At 38.4% G+C, this 20,318-nt stretch overlaps 3 protein-coding genes and 1 non-coding gene across 8 annotated transcripts; 2 read left to right on the top strand and 2 right to left on the bottom strand.

Annotated features, from left to right (window-relative positions):
• The first annotated feature begins 65 nt into the window (after positions 1 to 65).
• acta1b (actin alpha 1, skeletal muscle b) lies at positions 66 to 2,750 on the top strand. The gene is made up of 7 exons (XM_017464131.2): positions 66 to 220; positions 837 to 976; positions 1,079 to 1,403; positions 1,540 to 1,701; positions 1,811 to 2,002; positions 2,103 to 2,284; positions 2,375 to 2,750. The coding sequence occupies exons 2-7, from the start codon at positions 848 to 850 to the stop codon at positions 2,516 to 2,518; spliced, it is 1,134 nt and encodes a 377-aa protein (XP_017319620.1). The 5' UTR covers positions 66 to 220; positions 837 to 847; the 3' UTR covers positions 2,519 to 2,750.
• Positions 2,751 to 4,184: 1,434 nt separating this feature from the next.
• On the top strand, positions 4,185 to 9,016 carry ccsapb (centriole, cilia and spindle-associated protein b). Of its 4 annotated transcripts, none has more exons than XM_053679779.1 (4): positions 4,185 to 4,272; positions 5,537 to 5,853; positions 6,527 to 6,819; positions 7,106 to 9,016. In XM_053679779.1, the coding sequence occupies exons 2-4, from the start codon at positions 5,541 to 5,543 to the stop codon at positions 7,283 to 7,285; spliced, it is 786 nt and encodes a 261-aa protein (XP_053535754.1). In that variant the 5' UTR covers positions 4,185 to 4,272; positions 5,537 to 5,540; the 3' UTR covers positions 7,286 to 9,016. The 4 variants fall into 4 exon arrangements, with proteins under 4 accessions (XP_053535754.1, XP_017320156.1, XP_053535755.1 ...); XM_017464667.3 differs by having other exon boundaries at positions 5,534 to 5,853; XM_053679780.1 differs by lacking the exon at positions 4,185 to 4,272 and adding an exon at positions 4,295 to 5,010.
• On the bottom strand, positions 9,017 to 18,632 carry rab4a (RAB4a, member RAS oncogene family). Of its 2 annotated transcripts, none has more exons than XM_017464673.3 (8): positions 18,507 to 18,632; positions 17,281 to 17,361; positions 17,048 to 17,162; positions 16,227 to 16,289; positions 13,573 to 13,727; positions 13,008 to 13,103; positions 12,794 to 12,943; positions 9,017 to 10,386 (listed from the first exon to the last, which is right to left on the bottom strand). In XM_017464673.3, exons 1-8 carry the CDS (start codon positions 18,520 to 18,522, stop codon positions 10,349 to 10,351), a joined length of 714 nt encoding a protein of 237 aa, XP_017320162.1. In that variant the 5' UTR covers positions 18,523 to 18,632; the 3' UTR covers positions 9,017 to 10,348. The 2 variants fall into 2 exon arrangements, with proteins under 2 accessions (XP_017320162.1, XP_017320163.1); XM_017464674.3 differs by having other exon boundaries at positions 12,794 to 12,923; positions 18,507 to 18,622.
• A 1,202-nt stretch (positions 18,633 to 19,834) lies between these two features.
• trnal-cag (transfer RNA leucine (anticodon CAG)) lies at positions 19,835 to 19,917 on the bottom strand. Its single transcript has one exon. It is a non-coding gene; the product is annotated as a tRNA-Leu (tRNA).
• Between the last annotated feature and the right edge of the window lie 401 nt (positions 19,918 to 20,318).

Raw genomic sequence — 20,318 nt, 5'->3', positions numbered from 1 at the left:
GCACACTTCCAACCGGGAGTCCTGTTCGCTTACCGCCCAAGAACCTAATATGGCCACAGACTGGGAAAAAATCCAATTGAGCACATGGACCATATTCAATGGGCGGGAAATGAATGTGATCGGGTATAAAAGTTTGCCAAGGCCAGCAGTCACTCTGTAGCTGGAACCAGCAGAGGTTTCATTCTGCACTGAGCTTCATCTGAGAAGGGCACCACCAAAGGTAAGGAGATCTGACCAAGCACCATAGCCCACGTACAACAAGGACTAATAGGAAAATAATGTTTTCTTTTACTATTTACGTTAATGAAATGATTATCTGATGCTATTTCTCAAGGTGATGCACAGCAAAAAGTTTAGTTAAAGTGTTCATACTGAATATTACTGTGCACTTGGTCCAAAGAAAAACAGACCAAAATAATAATTAGGAACACATAAGGAAAGGCATATCATTTATTGTGACAATACAAACATTTATGTTTAAACTGTAACCACAAGTCTATTTTTAAAATGCAATTTTGATCATTTAACAAAACCAAAAGGTTTCGACCGTTTTTCATTCATAGAGTACACTGTGATATCTCTTTTAACAATCACAGTGTGAAATTTTATACAAAAACCTAAAACTAACCAAATTTCAGCCAAAATTAAAACAATCTGATTAATAATTATTTAACATCATTACCATTTTTCATAATTACCACTTTTCATTAGCATGATAGAAATAAATGTAGAGTTACAGTAGTTAAAGCATAGTACTGAACTTAAACCTATTTTCTTCTGTGCTGCATATGCTACAAATCACCCACTCAGTGATGTCTGAATATGTTTACATACAGAACCTGCCAAGATGTGTGATGATGATGAGACTACCGCCTTGGTGTGCGACAACGGCTCAGGCCTGGTGAAGGCTGGCTTTGCCGGTGATGACGCTCCCAGGGCTGTGTTCCCTTCCATCGTTGGTCGCCCCCGTCATCAGGTATGGCTATATAAATTATACTGTAATTCTTCACAGAGCTTTTTAATAATGAGGTATTGCCAATGGCAAATAAATATTTATTTTATCTTTCCTCTCCCTTAGGGTGTCATGGTAGGTATGGGTCAGAAAGACTCCTATGTAGGTGATGAAGCTCAGAGCAAGAGGGGTATCCTCACTCTGAAGTATCCCATTGAGCATGGCATCATTACCAACTGGGACGATATGGAGAAGATCTGGCACCACACCTTCTACAACGAGCTCCGTGTTGCCCCTGAGGAGCACCCCACCCTGCTCACTGAGGCTCCCCTGAACCCCAAGGCTAACCGTGAGAAGATGACACAGATCATGTTTGAGACCTTCAACGTCCCTGCCATGTATGTGGCCATCCAGGCTGTGCTGTCTCTGTACGCTTCTGGCCGTACCACTGGTGAGAAGCATACCTTCACAAACTTTTACTTTTTTTCATAAAATCCTACATACTACCAACAAATTATTATTATGACATTACATACAGAAATAACAAAACTTGAGGCACTACCTTGACCCTTTTTGCTGTGGTTCAGGTATTGTGCTGGATTCTGGTGATGGTGTCACCCACAATGTCCCCATCTATGAGGGTTATGCTCTGCCCCATGCCATCATGCGTCTGGATCTGGCTGGTCGCGATCTGACTGACTACCTCATGAAGATCCTGACTGAGCGTGGCTACTCTTTCGTCACAACCGGTAAATATTATCTTTCTTTCTTGGTGGTTTGTTCGCAGGTTTTATTTTTGTCAGATTGATCTTAAACATTTTTTAATTGCTTTTTGACTCACACAATTCTCCATCACAGCTGAGCGTGAGATTGTGCGCGACATCAAGGAGAAGCTGTGCTATGTTGCTCTGGACTTCGAGAATGAGATGGCCACTGCTGCTTCCTCCTCCTCCCTGGAGAAGAGCTATGAGTTGCCTGATGGTCAGGTTATCACCATTGGTAATGAGCGTTTCCGTTGCCCAGAGACCCTCTTCCAGCCTTCTTTCATTGGTGAGTAATTAACAGCCTCTCGTTACAACATAGGCTATATCTACAACATATGTAACTCTTTGTCATTCTCTTATATTGATCTTCATCCTTATCTGAAAAGGTATGGAGTCTGCTGGCATCCATGAGACTGCCTACAACAGCATCATGAAGTGTGACATTGACATCAGGAAGGACCTGTATGCCAACAACGTCTTGTCTGGTGGTACCACCATGTACCCTGGTATTGCTGACCGTATGCAGAAGGAGATCACTGCTCTGGCCCCCAGCACAATGAAGATCAAGGTAATGGAGTAGTTTCTCACATGTATCTTCATTCCACACCTATGATGACTTTCCCATTTCTGAAATACATTTCCCTCCCCTTTATTCCAGATCATTGCCCCACCTGAGCGTAAGTACTCTGTATGGATTGGTGGCTCCATCTTGGCTTCCCTGTCCACCTTCCAGCAGATGTGGATCACCAAGCAGGAATACGATGAGGCTGGACCCAGCATTGTCCACCGCAAGTGCTTCTAAATCAACAATCATCGTTATCATCTGCATCTAATCCCCATAAACCGAGCATCAGTGGAGCACTCCATTGGCAAGGGAGAGATTTATTTAAAATGTATTTTGTAACCCAGTGTTACACAATGAATATACTTCAGTGAAGATTAAGCAACATCAAGACAACTGGCATGCTATGTCACACAGCATAATGTGAAATGTACATACATATTAATTTATTAAAGTCCATTATTTGGTATCATTTTGGTTTTTGGCATTTTGTGTCTATGGGCATTCTATTTACATGCAGGCCTTTGTTGTGAGTTGTTCTCTGGCTAACTTCTATTCAATTTGTACTTTCAGTATCCATATCCATATCAATAACTGTATCCATATTAGCCTTCCAGCACATTAATGTAGCTAAAATTATTCCTAATTAATTCCCTCAAGTAATTCCAAACTTCCCAATTACACTATCCATGAAATTGAACCAAATTCAACAAGTGGTCCAAGAAAGCACTAAGAGTGGTCACTAAGGTCATTTTTATTTTTAACACGCTCTACCCACTGTGTGAATGTACTTGAGGTGAGAGAAAGCTGACACACCAGTTATGTCTGGCTCATTTTCTTCTTTGGGCCGCAACTGATATATGACCCTTGTCAGTAATCCATAGCCTTCTTAATAGGCCTATATGAATTTGAGACATGTTTAAATTTATTCCTAAGGCTCACAGAGTTCAAACTTGTCAATCCTCTGGAGTTTCTTTCTTTCTTCCAGTAAATACCATTACTATGCCCATAACTAATTTAACTTGAATTGAGATGGCAAAAACTGACCTGCCAAATAGTAATTTCTGTGTTTGTATCAGCTGAAATTCTAGTGCTTCTCTGCTAAGTTTGGGACCAGATGCTTTGTACAGACCATTTAGTTCTAACTCATTTCAATTTAATTCAACTGAATTTGCATGGTGCTTTTAACAATAAATATTGTCACAAGCTTTACAGAAATAGAAAGGGAAAACTCCATCAGACAACATGAGGAAGAAACCTTGAGAGGAACCAGACACAGTAATGCAGTGCAATTTATGCTATTTAGAAGAGGCACAGGGGGTTCAACTGTGCTCTCCAAGGACATTACTTGCCCCAGACCATTCCTAGAAACACCAATCATGAGCCTCTATAATTGTAAATACAAAATAACTGGAACTGACCTGAAAAGTGGGATATTACTGCTGAAAAATCCAGTTTGGTCTGACCAGCTACCAGCTTCTAAAACACAGGTCGAGCTGGCTAAACTGGTAGATTGTTATTATTATTTTTTTGGTCTAAAGTTATTTTACAGCTTCCTTATTACTTGACTAGATTGATCAATAAATGTTTAAAATTTGAGAATTACCTTTTTGTGTTATTGTTGTGTTATTTTCAAATGCAGTCTAACCGTTTGACCAGCTCAGGGAGTATTTTGACTTCAGGCAGCTGGTCAGAACCAGCTGGGTTTTTCAGCAGATATATTGAGCTCACTGACATCTATCTTGAAAATAAAGGACCCTTCCATTAAAAAAAAAATCTTTCGGTTATATATTGTACAGTGCTTTTTTTTCTTTAGAAGACAGTGTGCGTCTATACGTTTGAATCGACTCGAGTCTAATCCCCACCTGTTGCTCTCGCCAGCGGCTTGCTTTAAGCAGTGGGCGGAGCTAAAAGCAAATCAGCAGCACAACAACAGTGAGGGTCGCATTATCGAGACCACCTGCCGCCTTTCGCTTGGTGTGCAACCTGAAACCGTAAGTAAAAGCCGAGATACTCTTCCGTACCCAGATTTGGACCGAACTGACATGACATGATGGTGGGATTTTATCCGTTAGCGTTCCTTTAAAAATGTCATGGCGGATGGTTGTTGTCATGTAAAAAAAATAGTTCGGATCGGCATCATAACAAATGTCGGCTGCTGATAATGAAGCGAGCACGGGTTTAACAATACAATGTAGGCCTACTAAACGCACTGTACATAATGTAAACATGGCTGTGGACCTTAATTATTTTGACAGCTGTGTTTAAATAAACCGCTGGCTACAGTGTAGTTGACACAAGGCACGACTCGCTGTGGTTCACTCTGCAAACACGCAATTACAGATGGAGGATACAGTAAGTGGCAGGTTTATCTCGCCATTGCACCGTTTTATCTGTGTGAATGGGGTGAAATCCGCGGTTTGAATATGTAGTTTAAATAAGAGGAAACATAAGGAGGGGTGTGACAAAGCGCTGTCACGAGCAGCTGGTCTGCGATTGGTTTCCTCCCAGCAAAGGGCTTTTCCTCAATACGTGTTTTGATTTAAATGTCGGGCGGGAAAGGAAGACGGTGCTAACTTCACGTGCTACCGAAATGTTTTTAAACACGAGTTTTCGACCTAACGGTTGCCCACGGAGCTTTCCAAGACCTTCATAGCTTTTGGTAACCGAGTTATGTGACTAAACCTTACTTTTTCCTCATAGCAGATGCAAGGGCGGATCCATAGTTGATGGTTAGTAGGTTTTATTAGCTTTTTTGTTTTTGCAATCACCATTTGAGCCATATATACATTCATACCGGCTTAAATTGTCCTTTGCAACAGTATAAAGATACCAAAGGACATCATTCTAGCTAACTAGCAAACGTTAGTAGGTCTATTGCATGCAAAGACATGGTAACTACAGGATTAGTAGGAAATACAAGAATTTGGGCAGCACGTGAAGGCTGCACAGTCTAGTGAGTTATGCAGATTCATAAATAAATGTCCTCTTTTCCATGTGATTAGGGGTGGATTTAGTGATTTAGGGGCCCTAGGCAAAATATAGGAAAGGGGCCTTAATTTCAGTGTTTTAACATCGGTATTTAAATTTTCAGCATATGTAATTTAGCATTAATAATTAAAATCTATATAATTTGCATGTTTAGGGGGCCCTTGGTTTCGGGGGGGGGGCAAGATAGCTGCCTACCTTGACCTAGTGCTAAGTCTGCCCCTTCATGTGATATGCTACACGAAACTAATTTTCCCTTCTCTTTAGTAGGAATATGGTGACCAAACGGATTAGGTCAGAATATATGAAGAAATTTAAGGATCCGAAATGGGAAACGTACGCAAAGTGTTATGAGGATTTGGTGAACTACAGACTGTCGAGGCGAATGTTGGAGCAAACACACAACCCGTGGTTTTGGGATGAATGTAAAAGTGACACAGAGTCCAGCGGCAAATGTACACCTCAGGAGAGAACTGAAGACTACAGGCTGCAGAAGGAGGAAAATGCAAAAGAGACAGCAGAGACAGTAGTGCATGAAGTGTATGGTGCAGAAGAGGAGAGAGAACCTGATACGAGCCAAGTTAGAGGTAGGATAATGTCTAAACTAACGGAATGTGTGTTAAAGCCCAGTCACTCATTGGCATCCATAATATCTCTTTAGATATCTTGTCCTCAGAATCATGATTCTTCATCTGTAGATGGGCCTTAAGTGTAAATAATATGATTAGGTTAAAGCAAGAGTGATATGGCTGCAAAGCTGTAGTTTCAGTTGAACAGTAAATTCACTGGACAATTAGGAAAACTTGGACTGCTAAATTCTAAGCTAGGGATGCATAGACTTGTCCCATTTTTGATAGCAGGGTTTTCTGCAGGCTTCTATTGCCAAGTTTTCTGGCAAAACCTCAGAATTATGATGGAGGTGTGTTTTAAGATAAGTTATATCCTGTGTTTACATGCATGATCTGTGGTGTCAAGCAGCATATCATGTTTAATAGAATAAAATAGGTTAATGGACAGAATAAAAATAAATAAATAAATAAAAAGAGATATTGGTCCACATTTTCAGGCCAATATCAGCACAGTATCAGACAGGTACATCCTCACTGAATTTTTAGGATACTAGTGGTGTAGAAGAAATACATGGCATTGGGTAGCCCACCTTTCAGAACAACAGTGGGAGAAAACTCTACTTTCAGTAGCTTAGTTGGGCTTTACTCCCTAAAAGGCAAAGGCTCAACTAACCATTTCTTTTTTTAACAGAACAAGTAACAGAAGATGTCAAAACTCAGGCAAAGGAGGAAGAGAAAGGCACAGTACTGTCCCTCGTTGCCCCTGTCATCCCAAAAGAAAAGTATCCCTGTGTTCAGAGCAATACGAAAAGCAAACCAAGACATTCATACAAGCCAACCCGAACTAAAGCCAAGCATCACATCACCATAGACGTTGACAAAGAAAACAGACATCCTTTTGCTATGTATGGCTCAGGAGAGAAACAGGCAGATATGGCCTCGAAAAGAACACACAACGTTGGTCCAGCTTCATCAACCAAGGAGGTGAGCTGCTCCCCAGCTGCGTAATGTTATTTCTGTGAGCAAACAAACTTGGTAGGAACATTACATTACAGTAGAACATTAATACTTTGAGACCTTGTGAAGAGTTTTTTCTGTAGACAATTGGGATTGAGCATTTATTCCTGGACAAGGCTGTAGTGCTTCCAGGTGTGTATGTGTGACAATTTTAGGTTAAGACCCCTAAAGTGGATGAACTGTTTCAATGGTAAAAATGTTTTTTAAGACTTGATTCATGTTTGTTCATGAAACACATTTCCTCTGTGCATAGATCCATGAGTCAGCACTACGAGCCAAAAACAGACGAGAGGTTGAGAAACAGATGAAGAGAATGGACAAGCGAAGAGCAAAATCAGCTGACTTGGAAAAGTTGAACAAAAGCAAGATCGTCCCTGATTATAACCCTTGGATGACTGAGTACATGCGCTGCTTCTCTGCTAGGTCACAGTAAATCTCTGAGACTGCCAGCAACATTACTTCCAGTCACAGGTAGAGATGTGCATCCAGCTTGCCTGTCTTCCTAAATGGGCTGCCATAACGAAAAATTGAAATGATATTTTTGGTCTGTGCTATTTATTTGTATACCATTTGTTTAATGGTATTGATTATCAGAGTTGTAACAGATGTCAGGGACCAGTAAAATAATGGATTTTATATGGCATTTTAAAGACAGTCAGCCGCCGCAGCATTCTCTCAGAGTCTGCCAGTTTAAAAGTATATGTTGTATGTTTTCTTTGCATTGGTACAGAACCTCAAATCTGGCTTGTCAGGTGCAGTAATCCAAAACAGAAGCGTACTGCTAAAGTACAAAACCAAAGCTAATTTTGGCATGGTTCAATAATTGTAACTTGCATCATGAACATATCATGAATACTGTACTGAAGGTGCAGGCTAGATTTTAGACTCCATTTTAGACTCTTCCAATTTTCTAGGGATTTCTTGTGTCAGTTTTGATGGTTTATATTTGCCACTTTGCACTGGCAAATTAGATGTAATTATGATGTTTAAACTCAATCCATTCCATTGTGTGATTTATGGCATAAATGTAACTTGTATTAGGACACATTCCTACAACGTTTTGATATGTCTGTTTTTGTAAAATACTTCCAAAGCATCCGTCATGCCAATTTTACTGTATAGTTTTAGAAAACATCTGGTTTAAATGAAACCATTATCTTTTTCTTTTTTCTAACCTGTCATCACGTCCCCAGCACTTTTCAAAGTTTACAAAACTCTACTCATTAATCTACAGTGTGTAGCTGAATGGAAGTGGGCCAAAAGCTTTTATAAAATATCTCTGGTTTACTGTGAAGATGTATTATATATTAATGTTCAGCATAAATTACATAACTCTACAGATATTCTGCGTAATATCTTTTTCAGGGAGGGTTTGTAGAACTGCAGCTCTGCAGAGTTTTTTCTCCTTGATTTAAGTGTGTAGTGCTGTGGTCATATATGATTAATAAATAATGCAAAAAAAATATGAAGAGGGATTCACTGGAACATGATGTTAGAATAACATGAAATGCCATAAATTGCAGGTATTACACACCGGGTTTTCCTGATGACTTTTGAAATGAGCATCGAACAACGTAACATTGTCCTGTTCTGGAAAATATCATGCCCAATGGTGCACCAGTATGTTACCCTGGTTACTATAATGTTATAACAATTAATGTCCTACAAATCTGCATACCTTTTAATAGTGGATTGGGCCAGCACTTATTCCAGGTTTTGTGAATATAAAAATGACATTAGTATTTCTCAAGGAGAAATACAGAAATTTTGTTTTCTGTACTGTAATAGTGATTTGTTAAGTAGTGACTTGTTATGGTGATTATAATGAATCCATAATGTTGCTTCTGAGCCACAGAAACAGAAAAATATACAAATTATTTTTTATGTAAAAAGCTGAGGAATCTGGCTCGAAGGGTGCCTAGATATGACTTTAGGGTTCGTGGTTTTGGCTGTATGTGAACATGCAGTAGTGTATTTGAACAGTGACAGCAATGGGATGTTGAGTCTCTCATTGCACACTCGTGGGGACTCATTTTTTTTAACTCCCAGCTTTAGTGTTCATATCATTATTACTTGAAAAGGTTATAGTTGTGAGTGTTGCTTAAGTCAATGCTACCATGATGTGTTTCTAAAATGTATTAATAAAACTTTATCACAATGTATATGTATTTTTCTGTTATCTTTATTATTCACAGATATGCCATCCAAAATTATTGTACAACATGGATTTACACATGGGGAAAATTATTATATTAAAATAATTTAATATAATACTAACATCATGTTTGATAAGAGTTTCAATGTAAGCCAGCTGATGTTCCAAGTAAGTCTTGACCATATAACCGTAATTATCTTTCATCACAATAACTGTTATAATATTGCAACATATCTGTCCTAGCTTTACTTCCATATAGACCTTTTACAGTTGCAATACATAAAAAAAATAAACAGAAAAAAAGGGTAATGATTACTACATGATTATTTCCTATCTCCTCAAAAAAGTGTCTTTTCTTAAACACAATGCAGCAATAAAATAATGCAAATATCTTGTATGGTCTGTGAAGCATGTGCTCCCATTATCAGTCATCATTACAGTTGACTGATAATGACTAATGATAAACGCAGTGTATGCGTACAATGTTAAAACCACAGACAATATTTCCCACCCCGTTCTCAGTAACACCCCGTAACCCAGTTAACAGCTGGGTTAAGAATAAATTAAATGTAGGATTGAACACATATTTTCCAAAAATGTATGAATGAAGCTGAATGCAGATACATTACAATTACATTTAAAAATGTGATACTACATTTAATAACACTTGGCATGAGTTAGTTAAATGAACATTTGTGTTATGCTGTGCAATAACACTATGTAACAGTGACTTCTGAATGTATTTTTTTTTACACTATTATATATGAATAGAAGATAGGTCTGTGACTCAATATATACTATAGTTTGACATTCCACGTTTTAAAAGTAACATAACTTCTCATAAATGTTGTGTATATATGTGCAAAAATAAAGTAAAAGCTAAACAATAGAATTAATGAACAGTGCATGCTTTCCAAAGAAAGCAATCACAATTATAAAACATAGTTTATATATCAGTATATTACTTTACCAGATCAAATGATAAATCTGTCATCTGCAGAAAAATTCAAATAAATGATTTCAGCTGATATGATCTAACCAGTAACACTCCTGAGCTGATAAAACAATCATTCAAGTTATGGAAATGCATTCCATAAACATGCTTAAAAAATGATTTAAGTTCTTCTTTACACAAGACCTAAATATTTTAATGGGAGTAGGACAGGAAATAGAGGGTTAAATGGGTCAGCAGAACGTTGGGCCTTTATTCATCATCCTCTGTTTGTATCTCTGCCTTGGCCCGGATTGTTCTAGAGCACAGCGGCGTCCCAAGATCTCAGCCTTGTCGGAACCGGTGTAAAAGGAAGAAGAGGGAAGAGTTTCTCCACTGCTTTTGGTCTGTCATCCCATTCCCAAAATAGTCTTTACAAAAACGTTTTCTGCAGAGAAATCAGAGAAACCTTAAAAATGAATAAGGAATTAAACACAGCAGGGCATGTAGTTATTGGATAAATAATCAATGTAGGGGAGGTGTAATGTAGCTAAACACAAAATGGGCTATTACTAGCACAAAGATGATCATTTTCCTATAACAGCATGTAACAGTGTTTTATTCCTCATATCGCAGCAATTTGCCAACAATTTACAGTTTTTACATTAATGCTAGAATGACACGTCTTCCTTTTCATCCGTATATTTATACATTTAGTGTTGAGGAACATCACTTACATTTTAACAGCTATAAAGTGTCATCACCTCACAAGCCTCTCTTTCTCCTCTCTTAAATTTAAGACGACAAAATTTGAAGTTGGTCATTTGGTCATGTGACTGCTACAAAGTGCTGACTGTCTCCTAACAGAAAACTGTATCAATGATTATTAGTTTTTCTTTGTTAAATAATGTTTTGTAATCAGTTTTATTAGTCGTAGATTATATGGAATGTCTACCCTACTATAGAAATCATAACATTAGAACAAGCACATTAATATGAGCCTGTATTTTGAATTATAATTTTACTACCGTCAGGAATGCTGGTACAGAATATCAATCAACAACTTCCCACCAATCAGAATGAAGAACTCAAAAGTGGTGTGGTATAAATGAAAACTGGTGCATACATTCTTAAAAGACACTGCCTGAAGAACCAAGTCATTAAAGTAACTGAGCATATGCACAATTACCATTCACATAATAATAAATTTGCTTTAGCTTTAAAATATTTGGCTTGGTATCCTCCATATATAAGTGCATTTGTCAGGCAGTGCAAATACATCAGTGTTGCCTTATTTAGGTAATAAATTACATAGGTAATAAATCACATGTTTAGCATATGTGCTGAAACTTATGGTGCAAATCCAACCCAGAACATTTTCAAAAATTTCTTTGTTTTGGTGCTGACTATTACTAACCGAGACCCAAACCGGTCACCTTCTTATACATTTCTGTGTATTGAGTATAAAGTTGTCTATGAGTAGCTGCATGTTAATTACCCTTCTCCTTTCATAGATACCTTGAATCCTGGACCACCTTGGATCTCTATTTCTGGTTAGCATTCCAAAGTAGCCAAATAAGGTGTCTAAGATTCTAAGGGTCTGGGAAGGACACAGAGAGTCTGGAGTTAAATATAACTGATAGCCTGCACTGTTATGTATTTGTGAGTGAGTGCAGTCTAGCTGATAAATTCTAGGGGTGGGAATAAAGGTTTAGGCACTTGTTCTTACTCTAGTTAGGAAAGACGGTGACCCTGGGTGTGTATCTGTGAATGTGTGTGTGTGTGGGGGGGAGAATATGCTTAGCATGGCTCAGCATCGCTGTGTCATCGTCACTCGGGCATGCAGAAGCAAACTTGATCAGGGCTCCGGGGGCATTAATGACCAAAATAGCCACCTATATTAAAGTGGACTCCGCCTTCCCTGAGCAAACTAAATACAGAACAGATGCTGCTGAGCTGCTACCACCAACGTCCTTTTACAGACAAGAAGGAAAGGAAGGGGAAATCATACAGGATGGGCCATTATAATATGCTTGGAGTGTTAAACTCCAATCATGGGGTGGCTACAGTCCTAGATTGATTTATATTTTCCCTCTTCTAACACATCAAATGTAATTAAATAGCTGGTGGGCTAAATATGGTCAATGTATGGTGGCTCTCCCAGCATTTAGTCTGATATCTTTTACTAGAAGAAGTGATTTACTCATTTCTCTTATTAGGTAGACAGAAATTAAAAATACTACATATAGTAATATGTATATAGATTTTGGGTCATATTAGATACTGTATAATGTCAAACTGAGCCTTAAAATCAGTCCCAAAAAGGCTGACACTGAAACTATTAATGTACATAGCAGAGACAATGAGGCTCAATAAAAATGCCTCTCAATAAACATGCTTTCTGATTTCTTACATACATTAATATGTCATGTAAAACTGATCAACAACTGATTGAAATTATGAATAAAGATTGTTTGATGCAAAAATACTAATATACTACATACACAATGTTAAATGGAGTTAAATCCTGGCACAAGCATGACACAAATGTCTAAGAACTTCTATTACTAAACAAAGAACAAATCTGAGATATCTGAATGTGACCCATTCTATCCCTAATGAAAACTCTAGGAAGCCTCGCTATTTTTAGCAAGTATAGTGTTTTAAGAGCTGTGCATAAGAAGAGCAATCCCTCCCCAGTGCATCTGTTATATCTGCAGTGCAAGGTGACAGAGTTTGTCTCACATGCCTGTGTTCAAAATGCCAGAGGTACACACATGACAAATATTTTCCTTATTCAAGCCAGTTCACATATAGGGAACCACTTATTTCAAAGGTAAAAAGTTTATTCTCACCTGGCTGTTGGGCTCTAGCAACCACAGTCCTGCACACTTTCAGCTTGAGCTCGTCTCGGGGAACGAAGCTGCCGTAGAGCTGCATCGCCATACTGAATCCCTGAACCCATCCGCTCTGGATCCAGCTCACCTGACCAGCACAACAAATTCCTATGAGAAGAGGATTTCTTAAATCACATGACACACTGTTTCTGTTTGAATTCTGTGCTTTTACCTGATTCTATTTTGTTGAGGATTTTGCGTGCACACTGGACAAATGCCTCTTCCACGTTTTCCCCTGTTAAAGCACTGGTCTCTAGAAACATGAGCTCTAGAATAGACAAATGCACAAATGTTTAAGCTTTATTTTATGGATTATATACTATAGGTAAACTTCTAGTGGTCTGATTTGATATTGGTTTTGAACACACATGTAGGCTGTTTCCCATCTATGTCAGGTTTCTTTTGGGGGGGGGGGGGGGGGGGGGCGGGGGGGGCTGGTACCTGGGAGGTTCAAGCTAATTTACAGTCCTGCAGTGGCCTCTTGTGGTACTAATTGTAACTAGATGAAGCAGGTATAACCAAATAAGACATAAAAATTGCCCAAAAGAATCATTCTTATTTATACAACACTGGGTTTAATATTCTGAAAATTTAAATAAAACTGCTAAAATACAATTTTCATATTTAATATTAACATTTTTTATATTTATTTAATCTAGGTAAACAGTAATGTTTAAATAATGTGATTTTAGTAAGCTTCAGTGTAGATTTGTATATTTATGGCCAAGGAGACGCACCATTCTCCTGAGCGAAGCGAGATGCCTCCAGAAAGGTGACCTCCCGATCAGCATCCAGGTCCTTCTTATTGCCACACAATATTATAACAATGTTCTGACTGGCTAACATCCTGGCATCTGTCAGCCAGTTGGTCAGAGCATTATACGTCTCCCGACTGATGTGAAAATTAGAAAAATATCAGAACACAATTAGAAGTACAATTTGTATATCATTAAGGTTTTTAAAATATTCCATACAGGAAGTACACTTCGCACCAAACCACGACAAGGTATAAACGCAATGGCTGCTAAATAAGGAATAGAACAGGACAGGTGGTGCTGTAATTGGAAAATAATCAACAGTTAATTATTTTCCTATTGCAGCATTTATCAAAGTGTTTATTCCTCTTATACCACAGCAATTTTTCAGTGATTAAAAAAAATAACTATAGAAAGACACCATACGTTTTATCCGTATATAATTACATTTAATGTCTGCCAAAACTGTTATCATGTATGTTATAGCAGATATAAACAGTTGTTTTCTCACCACGCATTTTTAAACAGTGAAAAGTAAGCATCGAATTTGTATTTATTTTACTACAAAGATACAGAGTACACTGACACACTAACTCTTTCTCACAAACTAAAAGGTATCACAATAGCCTCAATAAAGGCATAGAATAAACCCCATACCGTTGTTTCCAAAACCTACTCTACATATTTTCTGTATATTGAACACAACAGATAATATCAAGCCATTAACTGAGGTATCAACACAATTGTCACACAAAAAAACAGTTTGATATATTTACACAGGAATGTGGCACAGATTAACAGAATATAATCAGAGTTTGCCGTGTGTCTTGTTCTTACTTTTCACTTAACATTCAGTTCTCATTTCTCTCAGTTCTTTATTTCATTTCCTCTCCCTCCACAGCAACCTTCTTCAGATCCTCAGAGAGCACTCTGCCTTTCTTCCTGGCCCTCTAATTACACTTCTCCATCTTGTTCTGCTTGCAGTTCTGTATATTTCTGCATCTTTAATCTCACCTCTTCTTTATCTCCACCAGCATGTGCTGACTCCTTTCTGTCAATTTTTTTTTCCTTCAGTGCCTTCGTTTTCTCCTTACTCTTCAATTAAGCATGCAGAAGGTCTTCATTGTCTTTGATTTTCATGCCCTCAGCCTTGTACAGGATGTTAGTCCACTGCATATTCTCTTCCTCCTTCTTGACTTTATTTTAGTTTTTTTTCTTTCAGCTCCTCAAGATGGGCTTTCCTAGCCTCGACCTGAGACAACATCTGTTAGTAGTTTCTGACTGTGAGGGGAGTGAGTTCTTTTTGCCTCCCGTTTTTACTCCTTTAGCTTGGTTGCTTTGTCCACATACTACTCCCCTACTTCCAGCTTGTTAAAGACGATTGCACTTGTGTCCTTTTTGGCAGGTTTGCTTGTTGTAGAATTGTCCTAAGGCAGTAGTGCTGGTTCTGTTTTGCTTTTTATTTTGACCTCTATGGCATAACTCTCCATTAACTTTTTTTTATGTGCAATTCTTTCCTTTTTCTCTTCTTGTGCTCCCTCTCCTGTTTTCATATTGCTCACCATTTCTGCACTTTCTCTGAGGAAGGAATGTTTTGCTGCATCTTTACTTGATTCCCATGCTGAACGTTCACCTGGGAAGAATTCTGTACAACTGTACCATTCAGCTTCCGGGCTGGTTTAAGGATGCTCCGTGCTGTTCTTAATTATGTCCTTTTCTAGGATTTTGGTTGTTCTTTTGGTTCTTTGCGGGTTCACCTTCACGGTCACCTTTGCCTCGAAATGGAACATAGCCTCTTCTCCTGTGCTTCTGATCCTCAGAATACCAGATTTTGCTGTTAATCTTCTCCAGGTACTCATATTTGGAGGCAAGGCTAGTCTTCTTTGGAAATGAAACTGCTTGGCAGTTAATTGCAATACAGAAAGATCCCCCAATAAGTAAACATACAGATATAACGGCTGTACTGTATGAGAAAAAAATCTGTAGTTACGTTTCTTATCCTTTAAACCCCAACATTAAATCCATGCCCAATTCTGAAACTTACAACAAATCATAACCGGTATAAAATATAAAATAAAATAACATATGGTATAAACCATAAAAACCAGCATGCCTCTGCAGCAAATTTCAACTCAGGCATGTGGAAAACGTATTGGCTGTTACAAACTGCTAACACTGAAGACTTCCATCTCCTTACATAAAGATTATTATTATACATTTTTCTTTCAACAACACATTTTTTAATCCACTCAATATTATGTTTAGAATATCTGGAATCATACACGTCCATGTCACCATAGAAACAAGGCTATATGACAACAAGTGCATTATCATTAGCCTGTAACTTGCCTTGCATCCAGAACCAAATTATTCAACCGCGTCTGAAGAATCAGATGTAAGAATTTAACAGTGCTGTGGTATAAACCTAAACAAATCCATCCACCAGTTCATGGTAAAATACATATCTTTTTATCTAATTATTTTACAGCCACATAAGACCTTTTGTGCCACATGTTTAAGTAATAAAGCCCAGATTACAATTACTGACAGATGGAAATGTGTTAACTCTCACTACATGAAAATCTGGGCTTTATTTGCAACAGCATAACCTACATGACCTGTTACTGTTAACTTACCTGGTGATGTCATAGACAAGAAGAGCTCCTGCTGCCCCTCTGTAATAGCTTCGTGTTACAGATCTGAGGAGACAAACGTGTCTGTTACATAAAGAATATGAAAACCACTGCATTGTAATTAGTTAACAGGAAATACTTACCAAGCACATAAAAATGAAACACTTATTTCATATTACTCATCTTCAATAACCAAATTATCTTGGTCAAGGTTGTGGTGCATCCAGAGCCTATCCAAGCAACACTGGGAGCAAGGCGGGAAAATTCTCCCTGGATGGCATGCCAGTCCATCACTGGGCACCATTCACTCACACACTCATACATTCATTCACACCTGGTGGCAATCTAGCACAGCTAATCCGCCTACAAGCATGTTTCCGGATAGTGTGAGGTTTTAAGACATAGAAAATAATCCGACCTCAGGATTTAACCTAATCTTAATTTTAATTTTACCAATCTTAATTTTGGTAGGTAGTTAGTTTCCCCAGCTCTCCCCTGATCTTAGCACTCGATAAATACATAAGTGAGCAAAAGTGTATGGTAGAATATGTGTATTATTATAATATCGCATACTGCATGCCCATTGTAGGCAAACTGAACTCTGGGAGGAAGATGATGGTCAGTGTTCAATGAATATTGTACAAGGCATGTTAACAACTCCCATATTAAATGGGCAATTGACAGGCTCTCTAAATTCACTATAAGTACTGATGTGCACTGAAACAAAGCACCAAGGCAATCAATAATTAGAAAAAATTTTAGTAATGCAAACCAATATTCCAGCCATGACACTGATTAAATGAGTAACAGAGATGTAAACATACCTGAATCGTTCCTGTCCTGCTGTGTCCCAAATCTGGAGCTTGACAAATTTGTTGACCACACTGATGATCTTTGAGCCAAACTCCACTCCGATTGTATGATTTGAGTCATCTTTGACTAAAGAAAGAAAGAAAGAAACAAACAAGTATTTCTGATATGTATGCTAAAAAAAATCCTGTTACTCATGACATGGATTTAAGATGCATTTATGTGTTGTTATTGAAAGCTGACATACATTTCTTCTCTATGAACTGGTGAAGTAGACATGATTTCCCAGTTCCTGCATTCCCGATAACAAGGAACTTAAACAGGAAATCTGCAGAGAAGACAAAAATTTTATTTTATTTATGAAAATCATCTCATCAGTTATTAATCTGGTTAGTTAATTTGTGTCTGCTCTGAAAGGCCACAATCCACAGTGAAGTTTAATACCTGCTTTAATACTAAGCCAACTGAGGAAAATAATCAGCTATTGTTGCATGCAAAAGTTAGCATACTTTCTGGACAATAATCAAGAAAAAAAAGACATGCAGGCATTAACAGTAAATATATGAAACCATCATCATAAATTTCTCATTCTGAATGACATCAACATTCTCTAATAGCTTGTCCATATCTATACTATTTCTTTATTACTGCCTCCAATATCTTTCATATCCTTGAAGCGGCTCTTGTATCTCGTCAGTTGTAATATTCACCCGAGTCTCCTTGATTTATAACAGTTATAACAGTCAATCACGGCCTTCTTTAAATCATGTCTTTTCACTACGCCTTATGTTTTACACTGCGGTCTAGTTGCAGGATATACACACTATTCCCTTTAAAACATGGGTACATTTGCTTTTTCCCACCCCAGGGGACGCATAACAGTAATAATACTGAATTGACATTGATGGCACACCACTAACACCACTCAACTGTGTAGTGTTGTTACCCTCAAGAACTGGGTTTGAACCCTTGTACTCTTTGGTACAACAGCTCCCAAACTAAGCAAACATGCATCTATATGTGTTGCACAATACTCGGGTTTTTGTGTCCTGGCGAATAGCAATCAAACTATATTTATGATTGCACAATACAATAATGTGCTGTTGGATGTAGCGGTGCAGGGATTAAAGCCAGCTGGCGGAGTGAATATAATATAACGGCTTCTTCCGGGCTTCACTGCGCTGTTTACATTCTCACAGATAGGAACCTGGAGAAAAGCGTTTCTGAGCTATTTTGAAATATTTGACTCGAATAACACATTGTAAGTGCTACAAAGTGAATCCGTCGCTCCTCTCTCAGCAAAAGGCAGGTACTTGTGGTGAGATGGCTGTAATCCCCCACGGGCGTAGCTGCTTGTGTACAGGGCTATAAACCTGCGAGCCGTTATTATTGCAATGCATCCCATCGGGACAGCGGCTAAATTCATGCAGCACTCAGCCTGTACACTGGTGCACGAAAATAAAGATTCCCTACCGTATGTCTCGGACATGGTAGATGTTTATTTCAGATAGCTATATTTTCACAGAGCGGTCGAGGAGGATATTAAATAAAGGGAAAATCCCTCAGCGGGATCCGCACATCCTGCTAGAAATCACTTCCGGTTCCGATTTTCAACGTAAGAGCCTGATAGAGTGCAGAATGAAGTGGGGGAAATTATTAACTCAAAACATCTTCATATTTTGCAGTCGATTCTACAGGGGAATATGTCTGGTAAACCCCATGTAACTATAGTATTTAGCCAATAGACACGTGGACACATGATTCTGATTTTCACTAACCTGGGAAAGAGCGAAATGCTGCTTTGCATTAGCTCATACTATAAGCTAATAAATCTAATCACTGAGTCTAAGTAGTGTCTACTAATCAGGCTAGCGTAAAACATATTTTATGCAAGTCTATGCACCATAATGTTTCCACGGTAGACTCTGGTAAAGTCATAGCCCAAGATAGGAGTACATACATTAGATTATAAAGCTTACTGATATTATATAGTATTTATACAACAGTTAGTTCCGTTCCACTAATTTGATTGGTCGAGTGGCGTTGCTATATTACGTATAACCGCACTGGGGCGCTTCAATGTGTGTATCACTCCGCTCGTCGGTCTTCACCACTACAATTCCACTTCTTAGTTCAGAATCGTTACTACAGTAGTGTTAGTGACATCATCAGTACACATGGTAAATGATACTTTTGAGGAATATAACTTTCGACATAAAATTTGAAAGCTCATAAAATTGGAACACCAATTTTACCAGAAGCATGTCAGCGGACATTTAAGGGGAATCGCCATCTAACCGACGGGCTATAAAGGGAGTGTAGCTTCGTCGAGATCTATTTCCTTTAGTGGAGCAAAAATAAACAGAACATTTCACCATATGATGAACGAAATGTCATTTACTATTACTAATATTAATTTCTTGTTCGTATAAAAGCAATATCGCACTGGCAAGAGTGCAGTTATACTGAATATCGATATGGCTGTGATTTGCCACTGAGGCGAATTACAGCTGTACTTCTATTCAGTACATGCACACTCTTGCTTCTAAGATACTGCTTAAATATATTTATCCTTTTCAGGTTTTCATGATCAGAAAATGTATTGCTGTTCTGCTAGGAATTTATTACTGTCAATTTTGGGGATTTGAAAAATAGATAACTTTCCATCCCTTTTCAGACAGAGGACATATAGACCTCTCCGGTAAAAATCAAATGTTAATAAAAGTACCGAGATCATGTTTTGCTAAGATTTCTTTAATAATTTAGGATACAGAGTTTTAGTCACGATTCAAAAATTTCATTGTCAGAAGTGGGATTCGAACCCACGCCTCCAGGGGAGACTGCGACCTGAACGCAGCGCCTTAGACCGCTCGGCCATCCTGACATACAGCTAATGCTGACCACAACCTAATAAGAAGTGATTCATTGTGAGGCAAAAATAAAAGAAAACAAGTCAGGTGTCTAAATCAGCATTTACAAACCTTATTTTAGTCATGACACTCTTTGAAAATTAGAAATAAATTGTGGCACCCTACACAAACACTAATGTTAGACAGCGTTAAGCCTGGTTTATACTCGACGCGTTCGCAATAGCACGAGGGAGCGCGCGGCAAAATGACGTCATTGCGGAGTGGGCGTGGTGGTTTGCACGGCATTGTTTGTAACCTGCCGCGCGGCGCCGCTTCCGAAAATGGATGACTTCGAGGCGACTCTTGCCGAAGGGTTGTACAGGCATCTCTATGATCCATCCATGCGGGACCATAGATATAGCTATATGGCACAAAA

The sequence above is a fragment of the Ictalurus punctatus genome, chromosome 3 (genome assembly GCF_001660625.3).
Source record: "Ictalurus punctatus breed USDA103 chromosome 3, Coco_2.0, whole genome shotgun sequence".
Classification (NCBI taxonomy): domain Eukaryota; kingdom Metazoa; phylum Chordata; class Actinopteri; order Siluriformes; family Ictaluridae; genus Ictalurus; species Ictalurus punctatus.
The sequence above is the reverse complement of the archived record's forward strand: the minus strand, read 5'-3'. Positions and strand labels throughout refer to the sequence as shown.

Bases quoted from the DNA above. Each gene is read 5' to 3' on its own strand.
- ccsapb (XM_053679779.1), top strand. From the start codon at position 5,541: ATGGTGACCAAACGGATTAGGTCAGAATATATGAAGAAATTTAAGGAT. The intron at 5,854-6,526 runs GTAGGATAATGT...TTTTTTTAACAG, and splicing joins TGATACGAGCCAAGTTAGAG to AACAAGTAACAGAAGATGTC. The intron at 6,820-7,105 runs GTGAGCTGCTCC...CTCTGTGCATAG, and splicing joins CAGCTTCATCAACCAAGGAG to ATCCATGAGTCAGCACTACG.
- rab4a (XM_017464673.3), bottom strand. The intron at 13,728-16,226 runs GTAAGTTAACAG...TTTTCACATCAG, and splicing joins CTTGTCTATGACATCACCAG to TCGGGAGACGTATAATGCTC. The intron at 13,104-13,572 runs GTGCGTCTCCTT...TGTCTATTCTAG, and splicing joins TCGCTTCGCTCAGGAGAATG to AGCTCATGTTTCTAGAGACC.
- acta1b (XM_017464131.2), top strand. From the start codon at position 848: ATGTGTGATGATGATGAGACTACCGCCTTGGTGTGCGACAACGGCTCA. The intron at 1,702-1,810 runs GTAAATATTATC...TCTCCATCACAG, and splicing joins CTACTCTTTCGTCACAACCG to CTGAGCGTGAGATTGTGCGC. The intron at 2,003-2,102 runs GTGAGTAATTAA...TTATCTGAAAAG, and splicing joins CTTCCAGCCTTCTTTCATTG to GTATGGAGTCTGCTGGCATC.